Source organism: Amphiura filiformis, chromosome 10 (assembly GCF_039555335.1).
Source record: "Amphiura filiformis chromosome 10, Afil_fr2py, whole genome shotgun sequence".
NCBI classification, from domain to species: domain Eukaryota; kingdom Metazoa; phylum Echinodermata; class Ophiuroidea; order Amphilepidida; family Amphiuridae; genus Amphiura; species Amphiura filiformis.
In genome coordinates this window covers 11,975,549-11,994,869 of record NC_092637.1, presented here as the reverse complement: position 1 = coordinate 11,994,869, position 19,321 = coordinate 11,975,549, and the positions used below count along the sequence as shown (strand labels likewise).

The 19,321-nt window shown below is 35.5% G+C and overlaps 1 protein-coding gene across 1 annotated transcript in view; it reads right to left on the bottom strand.

The window, feature by feature from the left end:
- The window catches only part of LOC140161664 (formin-like protein 2), a 109,827-nt gene that overhangs the window by 34,245 nt on the left and 56,261 nt on the right, over nucleotides 1-19,321 (bottom strand). The window contains exons 5-7 of the mRNA XM_072184965.1: nucleotides 4,317-4,396; nucleotides 3,028-3,111; nucleotides 1,114-1,267 (exon numbers count right to left, since the gene is read on the bottom strand). Coding sequence (XP_072041066.1) covers nucleotides 1,114-1,267; nucleotides 3,028-3,111; nucleotides 4,317-4,396 — 318 coding nt within the window. The remainder of the gene's footprint in view (nucleotides 1-1,113; nucleotides 1,268-3,027; nucleotides 3,112-4,316; nucleotides 4,397-19,321) is intronic.

Sequence of the window (19,321 nt, the reverse complement as noted above, 5' to 3'; positions counted from 1 at the left end):
TTTTTGAGTACACTATGGACCACAATTGCCTCATCCCAAAGGCATAGTTCAATAACCTCAATTAAACAACCATGGTGCAAAATTTGATCTCAAGTTGCAGAGTATGAGTTTTGTACCCAAATTTTCAAAGGTCATTCAACGAATGTACAAATGTATTGGGGTTACTGGACTGTGCCTTGATAGAATGAGCATGTTGTGGATCCTAACGATGCAGGCATGTACAATGTGCACTGGGCTCTTCCAGTTGAAATTCATACACCCCTATGGAAGACATGACCATAATCTTCCACACAGGGGTATAGATTTCAAATGGAGTCACCCATTCAGTTAACCCTGTTTGAAATTCACAATCCCTGTGTGGAAGATTAAGGTCATGTCTTCCATAGGGGTTTGGATTTCAAACTGAATAGCCCATTGCCTATGAACATATATGAATGTCTGTCTTTCTATGGCACTGGCTCTGTTATTTTCTTATACAATTGGGCCAGTATTTTCAAAGCAAGCAAGGAGGGGCACACCTCAGGCACATTGAGGGGGTGTGGGAACCCCACACTATGCACTTTTAATGGGAACAAATTGTTTCTATGTGGAAAGTGGACTTTAAACTTTAAAAGAAAAAGAACTTTTCATGGTTTTGCACTAAAAAGTTTTGGTTTTTGTAAATATTCTTTTTGCATTTTCATTCTGTCACATTTTTACAAAGAAGTTGCTATTTTTGTGTGATTTTATATGTAGGCCTACACTAGGATCCACTACATGCTCATCTATCAGGGGTAGAGTTCTTTAACCCCACTATATTTGTACATTCATTGAATGACCTCTAAAAATTTGGGTACAAAACTCATACTCTGCAACTTGAGGTCAAATTTTGCACTATGATTGTTTAATTGAGGTTATTGAACTATGTCATTGGGATGAGGCCATTGTGGGCCATATAGTGCTACACCACCTTATTTTTCCAAGCAATTTTGATCCTTTGGTTTGGTAATGGTGATCCTAAAGTCTTTGTGACTGAAAATGAGACAGCATCATAGTCGATGGGCACTCTCGACATCTCAAATGTGCGCAGTGACAATGGTTTTTATGAAAATATTATCTAGAAACACTACCAACCTGGAAGTTCATGATGGCCCTGCAGCACATAATACAAACGTGTACATCATCTCTAGTGATTGACAGATGCGATGCCCCAGTCTTCTTGTTGATCTTTGACCCCTTCTGACTTGACCCTTTGACCTTGGGCATGAGTTCTAACGTTTCTTCATGTCTGCAAGAAAAACATATGAAGGAAGGATGTTATTCAATGATTTTGTTGCATGATAACTTTGCTGCATATTTTAGTCCTAAATATCCCTATCCAGCAAATGTGCCTAGTTATGTCTTGCCATACAAGCTGTATCAAAATGATTGGTACCCATCAGTATTGATGGTAATTAAAAAGCTTGCTTCTTCCAAATCCAAGATCAGATCCACTTGAAATGACCATAATGTTATACGACTGTTTATAAGAAATGTGCATATTGATGTGACAATCATGTCCATAGTCATAAGAAACTGATGGGTACCGACCATTTTGATACAGCCTGTACAAAAATGGATTCACTCATTTCACTCCCAGTTTGGAAACATTTTCTTCTCCTAATATGTGTCAATATTTGTAGAAAGGCAAATATTTACATTTCTGTATTAAATATTCATATCTGTAAACCTAGCTGTCAATTGGCATATTTACTGTGTTAGAATTGTTGGGGCACTCAAGTACTTCAATGCCCCTTTGTGAACTTAGTAAGAATGTTTAACCAAATAAAAAGAACACACAATATGCATGTCGTATTGTTTCTAATGAATGCCCCTGCCCTAATAAACACCACCAAAATTTTTGCAATGAAAACTTGACCAAATTCAGAATGCAAAATCATGTAAGGTTAAAAATGGCAGTTGATGCATGTCTGAAATCACGAAAATTGCAACAACAAAACCTCAATTTCCATCCCATTCATTGCCAAATTATAGTAGAATGCTCATTCAAAGAACTAGGGCCTAAGTAAATCACATTTTTGCATTAAAATGCACTGCAATTTTGTAGTATTTTGCAGAAAAATGCTGCTTGTTATGGGCACTGCCATCTTGAAATTGATATTTCCTGATTTTCAGCATGATTTTAAATTTTGTTTTCATTAAAAATTTGCCTCTAATATAAAATGCCTTTCTTTGGAAAATGTCACGTCCCTGGGTTAGGAACAATACAGTACTATAGATCTGTAGAATGCCTCAACCCCCCCCCCCCTGGGATCTACGCTTATGTTTCCAAGAGTGTGTGGTTCCCAGTAGTTTATCTCCATAGATACATGGTTTGTAATGTAACACAGACTCCTTTTCACTGAAACCCACCAACAATGAACTTCAACTTAAGCCTGTCTGTGAAATGTCACACTCCAATGAGTCCACTTTAAAAGGACACAGGAAAGTGCTTTTGAAGAGAATAGAGCAATTTGTCATTTACTAAATCTTATCTTTAGAAGAGAATAGAGCAATTTGTCATTTTCTAAATCTTATCTTTAATGATATCAATCACCATATCTTACTTTGATCAATTTGTATTGAATTAGAAGGGGGGAGTTGGCATAGCACTCAGGCTTGGTTTGGGTAGAGGGATGTGCTGCTGAGAGTGGACCCATCATAGCTATACCAATTTTCAAAATAAATTGGACCCATTGCTATATACCAAAAGTTTAAAGATTTGTATTGTACTCCTTAAAGCCAAAATACATGTACACGATGCAATTTTATTTAGAAGGTCCAATAATTAGTGGGTGAGTTTATATGTGCCTACTACAGACATAAATAACACCTGCATTGTTCCTTTGGCAGGCCTGTAGACACAATTTTGAATGGTTTTTACAGCAAAAAAGCGGACCCTTTTTTTGGATTGGCTTTATCTTTTGGGGGGGTTTACACCCCACTTATGGCTTTGCTCTTTATGTGCAACAAAGAACATGCACTGCTGATGATAACTTAGAAGCTTACGTCATAGCTTTATTGAGCCACTGAAGATATTCTACTATGATGTCAAGTCCTTTGTTTTCTTCATTTAGAAATTCCCTGACCCATCTGCAAAACAAAATCACAGAGAAAAAATTCAGTTAGCAACAACATGCAAAATCAAACAGAGAACAGCGCCAGCAACAACTCTCTTTAACTATACTAACTTTAGACCTGATCTAACTATGGAGATTATAGTCCAAAGAAGAAGGAATTTATTGGTATTTACATACCTTTTTCTACATTATTGAAGATCATGTTAAAGGACATTAAGGGCAAATAAATGTAGCGTATATATTACATTAACTTTTTGACTTTTGCTAGGAGTGAAGGTGGAAAAGAAAAAGAGTAAAAGGGTCCCTCCTTAAGTCTAACCTAATTAGATCATGTTTTATGTAAAACCTGGTGTAACATGTTTTGTGCATTTGGACCCAAGCGACAGACACAGGACAGAGTCTGAAGGTTAAGATTTTACCCTTCCCAATCTGGACAACCTGTCTCATTTGTACCTGAACTGACCCAACGCCAATGTTTTTTCTCCGGCTGCTTTTCTCTGTTTTTTTTACTAACATGGTGGTAATCAGGCAGGGTCAGAATTTTGGCAAGAATCCAAGAATCAATTCTCGCAAAGATTTTTGTGAACAGATATGCGTGAATCAAGTTGATTCTCGAAAACTTTTACACAGTAGTTGATTTGTTAACTTGCCAATTATCTATTTGAAATTAGTTTCCAGTACTACTTCTTCTTCAGTTATACAATGGGCTATTCCATTTCAAATCCACACTCCCCCTGTGGAAGATTTGGAAATATCTTCCACAGGGGGAGTATGAATTTCAAATGGAATAAACACATTATGCAGCTCCATATGAATCTCACCCTTCCTCAGTGGAAGATTCAGGTTGAATCTTTCTCAGCAGGAGTATGAAAATATGGAAGATTTTGGAAATATCTTTTTCAGCGGGAGTATGAAATTCAAATGGAGCTACATAATGTGTTCATTCCATTTGAAATTCATACTCCCACTGTGGAACATATTTCAAATAATCTTCCACAGGGGGATGTGGATTTCAACTGGAATAGCCCAATTTGTATGAAATTACATAATAAGAGCAGTCACTTCAATTACTCATCAGGTTTGACCCAATTCCAATTAATTGATCGACATATTTCCAATTAAAGACAAATCACACAATTTTCTTGTCATAGTGTGTTTACATTGTAAGCAAATATGGGGCGTAAACCAGGCTATCACTCCGTTGCTATGGTTACTTACTGAATATTATTTGTTCTGAGTGAGATTTCAAGATCCCGGAGGTTCTGTGTGGAAGTATCGAACATCTTCTTTCGTTGTCTCTGTTGAGAACAAAATGGAAATGACAGGTTATTATTAGTCTATGTGGTACTCAAGTTCAGGCAGAATGAAGAAAATCATCCTTGTCTGGGGTTCGAACCCAGGACCTTTGCATTTCTAGACCAGCACGCTTACAAACTGAGTTATTATATCAAGGAAGCCTGTGGCATTAGTGCATTAAAGATGGAAGGTCCAAGATTCCAAATAATATTTCCAAGTGGCAAGCATTAAGGGCAAATATATATATTAATTCAAGCAGATTAAAAAAGTGTACATTTTTTATTATTTAAAGATAATGCATACACAGAATCATTGTGAAGATCATTGTCCACCCAACAGAAAATAAGCATGACATGTTAACATCTACACACTCCTCATATATTACATAATATAAAAATTATAATTATAAGTGACTGTGCAATAAAAAGGATTATGTTTGATTACAAATCTAGCATGTGACAAATTAATTATACATTTTAATAAAGCCCTCCTCCAAGACCAGCACCATTTTTTTTCTTACAAAAATCTTTCTTTTTCTAATGTCGAAGAGTAGCGGAAATAAGACACATGATCGTAAGCAACGCCATTACCATAATTCCATTTTGGGCTAAAATAAGGTTAATGAAAATTGATTTGAGTTTCCCGTCACCTGCCCTCACTTCATTTTCTGACCCTTCTGATTTTTTTCATTTGCAGTCATTAACCTCTAAATCTCCAATTTGAAAGAACAATCTATTTGTTGAATGAGCTACATGATTTCTGTTTTTGAAATATTACTTCAATAACACCTGAATTTGTAGAAAGCACGAATGCTACACAAAAACGCTTCAGGGTGACATCCAATTATAGTATGACAGGAAGAATGGTATCACAAAATGAATCTACTAAATACTCCTGTCTTCAAATTCCACAAATAAAACTGATTAATGTTCACGATAAAAGAGACAACAGGAAAATTATGTGTTGAAATGATTTCTAACTCTCTACTGTACGTATGTTTGCTTCAGGGGATATACAGGGTGTCCCATGAAAAGCGGCTTTACGAATAAATTTAAATCATGTTTTCAATATAATCAGGCGATGTTGAGTTGTTGACCCCCACGCTTGATTATTGCTCACTTTAGGGATACACCATTTGACCGGGGGGGCTGGCAGTTGAGGTCCAAGGCAAATTTTAATTATTGAGATTTATATTTGTATACCGTCATGTCACTGGGCAGGAAAAATCTCATGTGTCATTGACCCCTGAACATGTTTATAGCAAAACCTCTTTTATGTAACTGGTTGGAAGTTTTGGTTTTTTTTAAACATGTTCAGGGGCCACAAACACATACGTTTTTCCTGCCCAACGACGATAAGTGCACTATCATACTGCAGCTAACAAAGTTCTGTCTGTTCAAATCAATTTTATCGCTTTTAATTAATTGCGCTAAAAGTTATGACCACTCAAACAAGAGGGCACTTTCTTTTTTTGAGGTGTTTTACAGTAAAAATATACCAAAGCATGCACCATTGAAAATAAACTACAAGTTGTATGAAATTGAAAAGCAATTTACCACAAGAATTACTTCATCATTCTTAATTAGTTCATGATGAGTAATACTAGTCAGAAATTACATTTCCCGGACAGTTGTTATTAAATTTATTTATTTCCCCTCCAACAAAACAAACTACAATCTCATACCCCAAGGGAGAAGTTCATGAACATACAAATCTAGTCAGAACATTTCTGTAACACCAATTATGCTACAGGTTTTCCTTCACTACAATATGTGTGATTGTGAATGAATGAACTTTACATGAAGATGAGAGTGTGGAATACCATAAAAAGTTATATTTTTGTGTTATCGTTTCCCCATAAACATGATTATACGAAACAAAGTGGATACATTGCATCAAGGAACTTAGCTAAGCTAGCTGGGGATGAGAGTGTGAAATACCATAAAATGTTTATTTTTGTGCTATCATTTTCCCATAAATAATGAAACAAAAGTGAAAAGATCGCAGTAAGCAACTTTGAAATAAAGCTTTATTCTCGCACAGTACATGTAGATTTAACTCTAGTAATAAAACATAGTATGAATTTAATATTTCCTGAAATTATGCCTGTCATGAAATTCACAATGTGGCATGTTTCATATTAACATGATTAATGAAAAATTGTTTTCTGTGTAGTCTTGGGGCCAAATTCAATAACTTGTTGTTTACATGCCTCATTGAGTAATTGTTACGTTTGAGGGGCCATCATTTGAACCGGGTACGCCAACAGCCTTAGGATGATCAGATTATGTAAAGCATTGTCTGCCTATTTTGGAATTTGCTTCAAGAAATTTGTGGTATTTATACTTAATCAAACTCCAAATTTTAATAACGAATTCAGATGAAGCTTAAAATACATATTTTTTTTAAAGTAATTTATACAGTTGGATAAGAATTCTCTTTAAAAGGAATCGGTATTTATGTTGAAATTAATTCAAATTATTAGAATGCAGTTGGGTTTACACATTTTTAGGTCCTATATTTAATCTGGGAAATATTACCTGGAAGTCTAATACTTTCCATGCCGTTTAGACTGATTTTTGATGAAAATGGTTGGTTCTAGATAGCCAAAATGATTTTCAGAATTTGGTTGGAATTCCAAATCTTCAGAGGAGTGTGGTTTTGAAATGGACTACATGTAGCCCACAAACAGTCCATCACGGTCGACCTATAAACGAGCATGATATTTAATTAATTACCTGCCGCACCGTATGCTTGGTTGCGTTGGGTATTTTGACTTCATTCTAGCTAGCTAGGGTAAATATCCTGAATATGGAAACCATCATGGAATGCAATAAAAACCCTGGCTCCACTGGGAACATGTATCCTGTCATTGGATTGCTTCGGCACTGCTTAAAGGGGCATTCTCAGATTCTATGATGTGTAGGGTATTTTGACTTCATACTGTACTAGACTATGCAGGGGTGTGAGTGACCTCTATTGAAAAAAGAGGAACTTTGTTCAAAAAAGAGGAAAAAAGAGGGGCTGAAAATGAAAGAAAAAGCCAAAATTTTGCCTCTAAGAAATTTCCAAAAAAGAGGAATTCAGCTTAAAAGAGGAGATTTGACACCCCTGACTATAGTAAATATGGCAAACATGGTAAACCCTCTCCACTTGGAACATCCATCCCCATCACAGCTCACTGCTTAAAGGGGCATTCTCAGATTGTATGTGTAGGGTATTTTGACTTCATACTGTACTAGCTAAAACATGTAGTAAATATGGCAAACATCATGTAATGAAATAAACCCGCTCCACTTGGAACATGCTTAAAGGGGCATTCACAGATATTATGATGATGTGAATGGTATTTTGACTTCATACTGTACTAGCTAGACTAACTATACTAGCTATAGTAAATATTATAACCATCATGGATTGTAATGTAATAAAACCTGCTCCACTTGGGACAAGTACATTTTTAGAGAATAAACGATATGAATTGAATTTTTGTTTTTTAATATATACTCTACATTGAGATAGATATCAGACCGATCCAATATTTTGAGTAGTGTGTGGTGGACTGGTGGTACTCATTTGAATGTGTGTGTCGTGCAAATTTTGTAAATTGTCAACAAAAACAAAATATTGGATTTTTGACAACAATTTTATGCAATTTTTAAAACATGTGGAGAGAAGATCTTTTATAATGGTCAAGTTCATCAATATGATGAATTTAATATTACAGATGATGAATTTAATATTAGCTTCTGGTCAAGTGTCTTTCTGACACCTTCTTTCTTCTCAAGAACCACAGAACCAAATATTGCTCATGTTGGTAGTCATTCAAATACATTTGTTATGCAGATTTCACAAATGGTAAAACAAGTTTTGGATTTTTTTATAAAAATTTTCTGAATATGTAAAATCATAGTTACAATCTATCGTTAAATATACCTGTGGAATATACTTGAAGACCATACAGAAAGGGTTTATAACGGTCAAGTATGGGGAATTTAATATCAGAGATATTTAGCCTCTGGATAAGTGTCTTCCTGATGTCTTCTTTTTTCCAGTCATCTGGGATGACACTTGATTCTTGTATTTTCTGCATGGCTCAGTAGGAATGAATTAGATGAATTGCAAAGCATGAATAATCTTATTGTAGTTAATAAAGGGTATGATTCTGTATGCCGGGCTATTCCAGTTGAAATACATGTGTCCCTATGGAAGACATACGCTATAAGTGGTTTTTTGCTATCGGACAGGAAAGAAGGAATGAAAAATGAGAGAAGATGAACAAAGAAGTTGTTGGAGTTTTCCCCTGGGTTTTTACCTCACGACCCCCTAGCATGCCAAGCAGTTCGTCGACCATCGCCGAACGGGAGTCATGGGAGTTTAGCTGGCCAGGGAAACAGAACCGTGCGTATAAATGCATGCATGCACAGTGGTTTTGCTTTGAATGATTATGTAAGCTCTCTCACTTATAACGGTGGGGGGGGTGCAGGTTTCAAATGGTGTTCCAGGCCCCTATTTGAAATCTACACCACCTGTGCTGTGTGTACAATTATGGTCCCATCTTCTGCAGGGGGTATGGTTTTCAATTGGAAGAGCCCATTTCATTTCTTAGAACTAGTACATAATATGTATGTGTCATTTGGCATTGGGTTTTAATGTAAAGCACATGGTTTTTTTTGGAATTGCTATTGATCTTCTGAACAGCTTTTTGCAATAATTGTCTATGTAGGGGCCTAGTATGTTCCTTACACTTTTTAATTTAACCAAACCTCACTGATTTGCTGAACAAAAACACACTAATAAAAATCTCTTAAATTCAGATTTTTTATTCATTTTCAGAACAAACATAAAAATGTGATAAAGAAGGATATATTTCGAGAATGAAACGGTCAATTTTCAAAATTGAAAAATTATATAAAATTAAATGCTGTTTTATTGTGCAAATGTCAAAAGTATGTTCATGTTATGTTTGATTCGGGCATAAAAACACCCATATATTAAGGTTTCCTATGATACAGTTCTTTCAGGGGCACTATGTATTATGGACGAATAAACCAATAGTTATAGTGCCCTTCCTTGCAGGACTAACCAATGCTAACACTATTTAATATGGCAATATATCTTACAACCGATCTAAATAGATTGGCTACAGATTTCACAAAGAGATAGAGAGCTAATATAGGAAGTCGCGCCATATCTATCATTGCAAAATCTGATTTATTATGTATACACAATTCAGTCAGACTGAGAATGCAGTATTGACACTTTTTTTTTTCAAATCTGGGAAGTGCTACGAGCGTCGCTTACGGCTGATATATACCGGCGCTGTATAAATTTCCACTACTATTATTATATATTCCTTGATCTTTATCCACAAATCAACATGTTTCCCTCTTTTCTTTCCATACTCCAGCATCTTAATATCTGAAGGCTTATTTATTAGCCTGCATTGACGATTTTACTTGAGCCTGGTCCCATCAGAATCCAAGTGTGTGGAATATAATGAACTAACTACATAAGAAAGTGTGGGAAATGTTGCCATATTTTGAGGGAAATTTGGCTTAGAATTTCAGAGATATAACTGTTGCTTTCCAGACCTATGGCTGCTTTCTGATGCCATTTTTTGTCCTTGATGAAAAAAAGACAATTCTAAGATAACTCTGAACACAGCAATGCTGTTGACAGTTGCGGAATAAGTTTACTACATAGGAAATCATTGTACAGGTCCAAGAAATGGCAAGTCAGGGCAGGGATGTCAAAAATCCCCCCCCCCAAAAAAAAAATTCCCCAATTTTTCTCTTAACCATTGGTTTCTATGGGAGAGGAAAATCTTCATTAGTTGCGCGATTGGACTACCAAGTCATGGGTTTAGCTGTGAGTGGTAAAATGTAATTTCGGCAGGTGGATGTCTGCATGTTCCTGCATTGGAAATCACTATACAGGTGCAAGAAATAGCAAGTGAGGGCAGAGATGCCAAAAATGACCTACCAAAAAAGTCACCCAATTGTTCTCTGGGAAGAGGAAGATCTTATAAGTTACCCGATTGGACTACCAAGTCATAGGTTTGGTAGTGAGGGGTACAGCGTAATTCGGCAGGTAGACGTCCCTTTAAATTATGTGGACATTGACCCTGTTCAGCAACTGGGTGATTCAGGTTGTAATTGCTGTAGGTGTGTTTGTGATTGAACAATTCAAATGTTATTTGCAGCTCATCTTTTAATGTTGATCTGATTATATCTGATAAGGTGGGTTTACTGGTGATCCGTCTGGGGAGGAGGGTTTTGCCCGTCAGGGTTTTGAAGAGGAAAGATGGATGAGTGGGATAATTGTAAACATGAAATAAAATTAGCTGGGTTGAGATCATTTGCCTGTGAGATCATTTGCATGTAAGATGATAAAAAAAAAAAGCGCAGTGATTTATAGTGCGTTTTGCACAGGCACAACGCCTAGACGTTGATCCACAAGCCTCAGCACACTTTACAGATTACATGTGATCATCATGTATGTAGTTGGCAGAATAAAATGACATCATCAGGCCCTCAAGATGCAGGATTATCTGTTATCTGTCGAATATGTCCTGCAGTAGTACAGTTTACCTGATGGTGATTTAGGAAGTGGGGTGGGGGATTATTCATGGCATTTTGCCTAGTCATTTGCTCATCCGCCCCTAAAAAAAAGGAAAATCCATTTAAGGATGTCAGCAGGAATAAAATTTCCATAATGCTTTGTTGACTTGTCATCTAGACCTACTATTGAGGGCCTTTTAAACATATATACTATACTCTGGGAACCCCTAAAACCCAGGGAATGCCCACCCTCTTGGGGGGGGGGGGAGCAGTCACTGGGTTTAGCAGTTCGCTGAAAATATTAGCCAGGGTCTATGATACAGAGCAGTTTTTGGATCGCCACAGTCTAAAGGCCCTATAGTAGGGATACTTTTCATTAGGCATGCCATTCTGTAAACTGATTTGTGTTCAGTTTGCTCGTTCCCTTCCCAGTTCCCTTCCTTTCCATTTTGCTTCTTTTTTTTTTTAATATACTTTCAATGAAAATATAATCTAACTAGTCTGTAAATCCATTACGGTAACATGCCATTATTAACCATCACCACATACTTCCTGTTTTATTCATATGTTAAAGTTATATGTTAAAATATAGCACAATTTATCCATTAAATGCCACAAAATGTTCCCCCGTCATTTTCAGAATAGAGTATATTAGCTGTGTGCAAATAACCTAAAATTACATTCTTTTCACCAGTATTCAAATGAACGCCCTGATGGATTAAAGCTTTTATAAACACTGACATCCACCGGTAATGGATAGGATACTAAATGGGCTATTCCACTTGAAATCCACACCCCCTGTGGAAGATTAAATAAGCCTATAACAGAGGGAGTATGTTTTTCAAATAGAATTGGCTAGAGTTAATTATTTTGATGGCTTTAGCTATAGATATCTTCCACAACTGGAGTTATTTCAGAATGGAAATTACCTCTCTCCAATTGTCTATTCTATTTGGAACCATTACTCCCTCTGTGGCAGACTAGCTAAATCTTCCAGAGGGAGTGTGGATTCTAAATAGATTAGCTAAATACTACATCATTGAACTCATTTGAAATACTCTCAATGATACAATAATTATTCCTTATCTTGTTCTTCAAACAGAAATGTCAAAGTACAGATGCATAGTAAAATTGGTTACTCAGTTTTTCATTTGTCATTTAATTTGTAAAATAATCAATTTAATTCAGGCATAATGCAACTTTATCAAGCACAAAGAAATAGAAAACAAACATATAAACAAAGGGCATTACATGACAATACACTGCAACCAAACAAACTGATAATACAAACAAATCTAAATCTAAACAAAAATACTCAATAAAATTGAATAGAAATGAATTAATGAATGAATGAATGAATGAATGAATGAATGGATGAAATGAAATGAAATGAAATGAAATGAAATTATATGAAATGAAATGAAATGAAATGAAATGAAATGAAATGAAATTATATGAAATGAAATGAAATGAAATGAAATGAAATGAAATGAAATGAAATGAAATGAAATGAAATGAAATGAAATGAAATGAAATGGAATGAAATGAAATGAACTAATGAATTGTTAACAACCAATCATATTATACCCAGGCCCGGGGGTGCGACGCAACCCCCCCCCCCCCCCATTTGGAAAAGTATACAAAAAGCCCCAAAATTTCAGAATTTGCGAGCGTAATGAGCAATTGGACAAAAAAGGTCCAAATTTTGGGAAGAAAGTCCACTTTTCACAAAATCGCCCCTGGAAAAAAGTCCACTTTTTCAAAATCAGCACCCCCTAAAATGAAATCCTGCATGCACGGGCCTGTATATAGAATAGGGGTACTTTCAAAATTCACAAACATCCCATAATTTTCCAACATACTTGAAGGTACTACTGTAAATGGCATAAGAACTGTTAGCCACCACTGCTTATGTTTGAATCAATGCACAATTACTTAACTGGTGTAGGTATTCATACAAAGTGATTTCATTTTAATGAAGTCGGAGACACATCTGATGAATTGAAAGCTCGACCGCTCACATAGGGGATCGGCTGCTACAGTATTCTTGATGCCCGACAGTGGGGGGGCACTTACATTACCTGATGGACACCATGCTCATGTATGGACTCTCAAAACGCACCCTAAATGAGTATTACTCAGCGCGTGCAAAACATACCCTAAACAAGTATTTTGCCACTAAGAAAGTACAAATTCATGTTTAGGTTTTTGTTTAATATTAGTAGTTTGATGTGTCTTAATGTTTTACCCTACGATGTGTTCTAATTGAAGCCAAACATAGCCTATTTCACCCTTTTTTATTTTGCCATTAAACTTTGGTACCCTAAGCAAGTATTTTGCTTGGAAAAGTATACCCTTTTTGCTGATTTTTGGCGTTTTTGACACCTAAACAGGTACAGCACTGTACTTGCCCAATGCTAAAAAACAACACTTTTTACTTGTTTTTGTACACAAGCATGGTGTCCACCTTGAAATACAAGTGCCCCCCCCCCAGGCCGACAGTGTACTTATAGAAATAAGATAACTTATGATTTCATGTTGGTCTTTTTAAGTTAGGCGTGCAGCCTAACTTATTTCTTTCTTGCCATTTCTTTAAGTTAGACGGGCAGCCTAACTTATTAAGTTAGGCGGGCAGCCTAACTTATTTCTTTCTTGCCATTTCTTTCTTCTTTCTTCTCACAATTTGCTTCTTGTGCCACATCCTTGATCGGATTTTGACCAAACTCAGTCACAAGCAGTATTGGGTAGCTGGCTACAAAAGTTATGGGTTGTTTAACGTCAGAGGTCATGGAGGGGTCACTGGGGTCAAAAAAGGTCATTTTAACCGAAAATGCTCCAATTGAGCTGAAATTTAAATGCAATGATCCTTATGACATTCTTAACATTGTAAAAATATTTTGAAATTCATTTAAGGTCATTAAGGGGTCATAAAGGGGTCAAAGGTCAAGTTTTGCAAAATGCTCCAATTGAGCTGAAATTTAAATGCAATTATCCTTATAACATTCTTAACATTTTAAAAATATTTTTAAATTCATTTAAGGTCATTAAGGGGACCATACAGAGGTCAAAGCTCACGTTTTCAAAATGGCAGCTTACCACGATCAATGTATATTAAAATGGCAATTAATGAAACAGTCTTATTAAAATTAATCTTATCCAGCAGAGTATTGCTGCTTGATCAGATCGTCACAATCATCCGCCTAACTTATCTCGTGCCCTTGCAAAGGGCACAGTTGCTCTAGTTTCTTTCTTTGCATTTCTTTCTTCTTTCTTCTTTCTTCTCACAATTTGCTACTACTACCACATCCTTGATCGGATTTCGACCAAACTCAGTCACAAGAAGTATTGGGTAGCTGGCTACAAAAGGTATGGGTTGTTTAACATCAGAGGTCATCCAAGGGGTCACATGGGTCAAAAAAGGTCATTTTAACCGAAAATGCTCCAATTGAGCTGAAATTTAAATGCAATGATCCTAATGACATTCTAAACATGTTTAAAATATTTTCAAATTTATTTAAGGTCATTAAGGGGCCATAAAGGGGTCAAAGGTCAAGTTTTTCAAAATGCTCCGATAGACCTGAAATTTAAATGCAATAATCCTTATGACATTCTACACATGTTAAAAATATTTTAAAATTCATTTCAGCTCATTAAGGGGCAATAAAGGGGTCAAAGGTCAAGTTTTCAAAATACTTCAATTGAGCTGAAATTTAAATGCAATGATCCTTATGACATTCTTTACATGTTTTAAATATTTCAAAATTCATTTAAAGTCATTAAGGGGGTCATACAGAGGTCAAAGGTCAAGTTTTCAAAATGCCAGCTTTCCACGATCAGGTATATTAAAACGGCAATTAATGAAACAGTCTTATTAAAATCAATACTATCCAGCACCCAGCACAGTATTGCTGCTTGATCAGATCGTCACAATCATCCGCCTATCTTACCTCGTGCCCTTGCAAAGGGCACAGTTACTCTAGTTAAGTTAGGCGTGCAGCCTAACTTATTTCTTTCTTGCCATTTCTTTCTTCTTTCTTCTTTCTTCTCACAATTTGCTACTACTTCCACATCCTTGATCGGATTTCGACCAAACTCAGTCACCAGCAGCATTGGGTAGCTGGCTACAAAAGTTATGGGTTGTTTAACGTCAGAGGTCATCCAAGGGGTCACAGGGGTCAAAAAAGGTCATTTTAACCGAAAAAGCTCCGATTGAGCTGAAATTTAAATGCAATGATCCTTAGGACATTCTAAACATGTTTAAAATATTTTAAAATTTATTTAAGGTCATTAAGGGGTCATAAAGGGGTCAAAGGTCAAGTTTTTTCAAAATGCTTCAATTGAGCTGAAATTTAAATGCAATTATCCTTATGACATTCTAAACATTTTTAAATATTTTAAAATTTATTTAAGGTCATTAAGGGGTCAAAGGTCAAGTTTTTCAAAATACTCCAATTGAGCTGAAATTTAAATGCAATGATCCTTATGACATTCTTAACATGTTAAAAATATTTAAATATTCATTTAGGTCATTAAGGGGCAACAAAGGGGTCAAAGGTCAAATTTTCAAAATGCTTTAATTGAGCTGAAATTTAAATGCAATGATCCTTATGACATTCTATACATGTTTTAAATATTTCAAAATTCATTTCAGGTCATTAATGGGGTCATACAGAGGTCAAATGTCAAGTTTCAAAATGCCAGCTTTCCACGATTAAGGTTTATTAAAACGGCAATTAATGAAACAATCTGATTAAAATTAATACTATATAGCACAGTGTTGTTGCTTGATCAGATCGTCACAGTCATCCGCCTAACTTACCTCGTGCCCTTGCAAAGGGCACAGTTGCTCTAGTTCTTTCTTTCTTTCTTCTTCTTCTCACAATTTGCTACTACTTCCACATCCTTGATCGGATTTCGACTAAACTCAGTCACAAGCAGTATTGTGTAGCTGGCTACAAAAGTTATGGGTTGTTTAACGTCAGAGGTCATCCAAGGGGTCACAGGGGTCAAAGAAGGTCATTTTAACCGAAAATGCTCCAATTGAGCTGAGATTTAAATGCAATGATCCTTATAACATTTGAAACATTTAAAACATATTTTAAAATTCATTTAAGGTCATTAAGGGGTCATAAAGGGGTCAAAGGTAAAGTTTTTCAAAATGCTCCAATTGAGCTGTAATTTAAATGCAATGATCCTTATGACATTTGAAACATTTAAATAATATTTTAAAATTGATTTAAGGTCATTAAGGGGTCATAAAGGGGTCAAAGGTCAAGTTTTTCAAAATGCTCCAATTGAGCTGAAATATAAATGCAATGATCCTTATGACATTCTAAACATTTTAAAAACATTTTCGAATTCATTTAAGGTCGTTAAGGGGTCAAAGGTCAAGTGTTCCAAAATGCTCCAATTGAGCTGAAATTTAAATGCAATGATCCTTATGACATCCTAAACATGTTAAAAATATTTTACATTTCATTTAAGGTCATTAAGGAGCAATAAAGGGGTCAAATGTCAAGTTTTCAAAATGGCAGCTTTCCACGATCAATGTATATGAAAATGGCAGTTAATGAAACAGTCTTATTAAAATTAATCTTATCCAGCACAGTATTGCTGCTTGATCAGATCGTCACAATCATCCGCCTAACTTACCTCGTGCCCTTGCAAAGGGCACAGTTGCTCTAGTTTTTTTTGCTTTGCTGGTGTTTGGAACAATGCACAATGACTGAAATTGTGTTATATGATACCTGCACAGGTATTTCAAACAAATGAATTTAATTTTAGTCTCTTTCTTTGTCATTAATTTTGGTCTCTTTCTTTGTCATAAACTCAACCAAAAGCACCACATTCTTACAGACCACATCCTCCATTTTGCCACCAGGTACAGGTGTGCAAACCAATTTTCTTCTAATCTCATTGCTACAAAGCGTTTTCTTTCAAAACGGGTTTAACTTGAATGTACTTTGCCTTGGAGATACAGAGTTCAGTTAGGATTACAGGTTAAAAGGTTAAGATTAAGGTTAAGATTAAGGTTTAAGTTTAAGATTAAGTTTAAGGGTTAAACTAAGTAAGATTATGGTTTATAAAAAGAAACCTGGGATAAAAAATATATATTTTTCGATTTGGAGTTAACAACTGGGTAAAGGTAAGCAAACAGAACGAGGTAAGGTGTAATGGAACTTGATATAATACTTTTACATTGTTGGGTAAAATGTGAAATGTGACCAAAAATATGTCATTTCACTTTCTTTTTAAGCTTCTGCTTTGAAGATAATATTTTTAAATTGATCGAGATCTGCAACCAAACAAAAACATTGTTTAACGCCACAATTTTTTGTCAATTTTTCTATTCGGAACATTTGATGAAATAATATAACCGGTAATAATATAAATTGCTCAGTTTTCCAACAAGCACAGTGAATTTAGCTATTTCCAGTAGGTGTAAATTGGAACGCATGTTACAAACGTGCCAAAAATATGGCTGTTACATGTTAAATCAGTAACATATGATTAGCTAATATACTTAATTTCCACAACCCTTCTACTCATAACAAATTTCGCTAATTAGATCAAATTTTTAAAAATGTCAAGTTCCTACCCCCAAGTCGGGACTTTGACAAAACAAAATTGTCACACTGTTTTAATTATCAGGTATCCTCAAACCGTAAAACTCATTCATTTCACAAAATATCATAAATATTGTAATTGGATGAGCTAAAATGGACTCAATTCCTAATCAAAAGTTCATTAAACTTCATTCAACGTGACTAAATTGAAAATTGACCTCATGTTTTTGGGTATGAGTTTACATACCCAATGTACTAATAGGTTCTCGACTCAAGTTTGGCCTATCTAGCCTCAATTTGAAAACAAAGTAATGGGAGTGTACGTATCATGTTGCAAAGGATTCTGGGAAGGGTAAAATGTCTAATATCTTCTCTGATACATGTAGATTCAAATGAAAATGCAAATAAATATGCACTCAATGTTCCAGTTTTTGGATTATAGTCACATTTGTCAAGGGTATAGTAATCACAGACACACTCAATCACAATCATCTAATGTAGGAAAATGCATCTCTCATTTTAATATTAATGCCCTTTGCGTGCTGTGTATGTTTAAATGTGCCAGAATCCAGTGATGCCAATGTGGTCGATCAGGGGCCTAACTGGGCTACTTCAAGAAACCTGTTGCCTCACAAAAATTGGGCTACTTTTCTGTCCAGTATCAGCTGCAGTGAACAACATAAGGAGTTTTTTCACCCCAAAACATGTCCCAATAAAACTCTATTCCACCCAATTGAGTGTTTTATCCCTAAATTTAGATCATTTTGGGTGCTTTTTGAATGCCTAGTCTGGAGAAGATTTGGCAACACTGCCACAATACACTACATTCTCAATATTTTATGCATTTATTCAATATCATCTTCATCCTGTATCTTAAGAACCTGTGTACCAAGAGGACGTTCCTTGATGCAAATTTATTTCATGATATCCAAATAGGATACTTTTTATTTATTTTTTCAAAAGGATTTGTTTACAAGAAAATTTTGAAATCTGTTGAATGCACTTGAGATGCATGCAAAAAATAATCTGTTGCATTTCCAAATTATTAGCTCAACATTGCTTGCCTAAGTAATGTATTCTTTAAATAAAACCCACTAGGGTACTACACATCCTCTAAGGAAGCACTTCAAATATTCTACAAGAATGTGCTATTAAATTATTCAACAAGACGATGCCATATCACGAACAGATTTTTCATTATGCTACGCTCTGTGAATAGGTATAGTGTTTATTTCAAAGAATCAACTTTGTTTTATAGATGTATTTATTGACACTAGGATCCATAACATGTTCATCTATCAGGGCACAGTTCTTTAACCCCAATACATTTGTACATTCATTGAATGACCTTGGAAAATTCGGGTACAAAAACTCATACTCTGCAACTTGAGGTGAAATTTTGCACTATGAGTGTTTAATTGGGGTTATTGAACTATGCCATTGGGATGAGGCCATTGTGGTCCATAGTGTGATGAAGAGTGCACTGATAAATTGAGTCAAATTGAACATGAATTATCAGGCCCATAGCCAAGGGGTGAGATGTACCCACCATAAATCTGCAAAAGGTCTGCTTTGTCGGGGGGGGGGGGATTGGGCCATAAATGTCAAAATTTTAAATAAATAAATTCCAAATCATAAACTTTCTGGGAAATTTGTCTAAAATTTTTATAGACTCCAAAAATCATTTGTAGGAGGTGTATAGGCCTGCATTGGCCAGAATGTTAAAAAGGTCTTCATTCCGAAATACCCACACATTCATTATACTGGTTCAATTAAAGTATCGGCAATAAAATTTGTT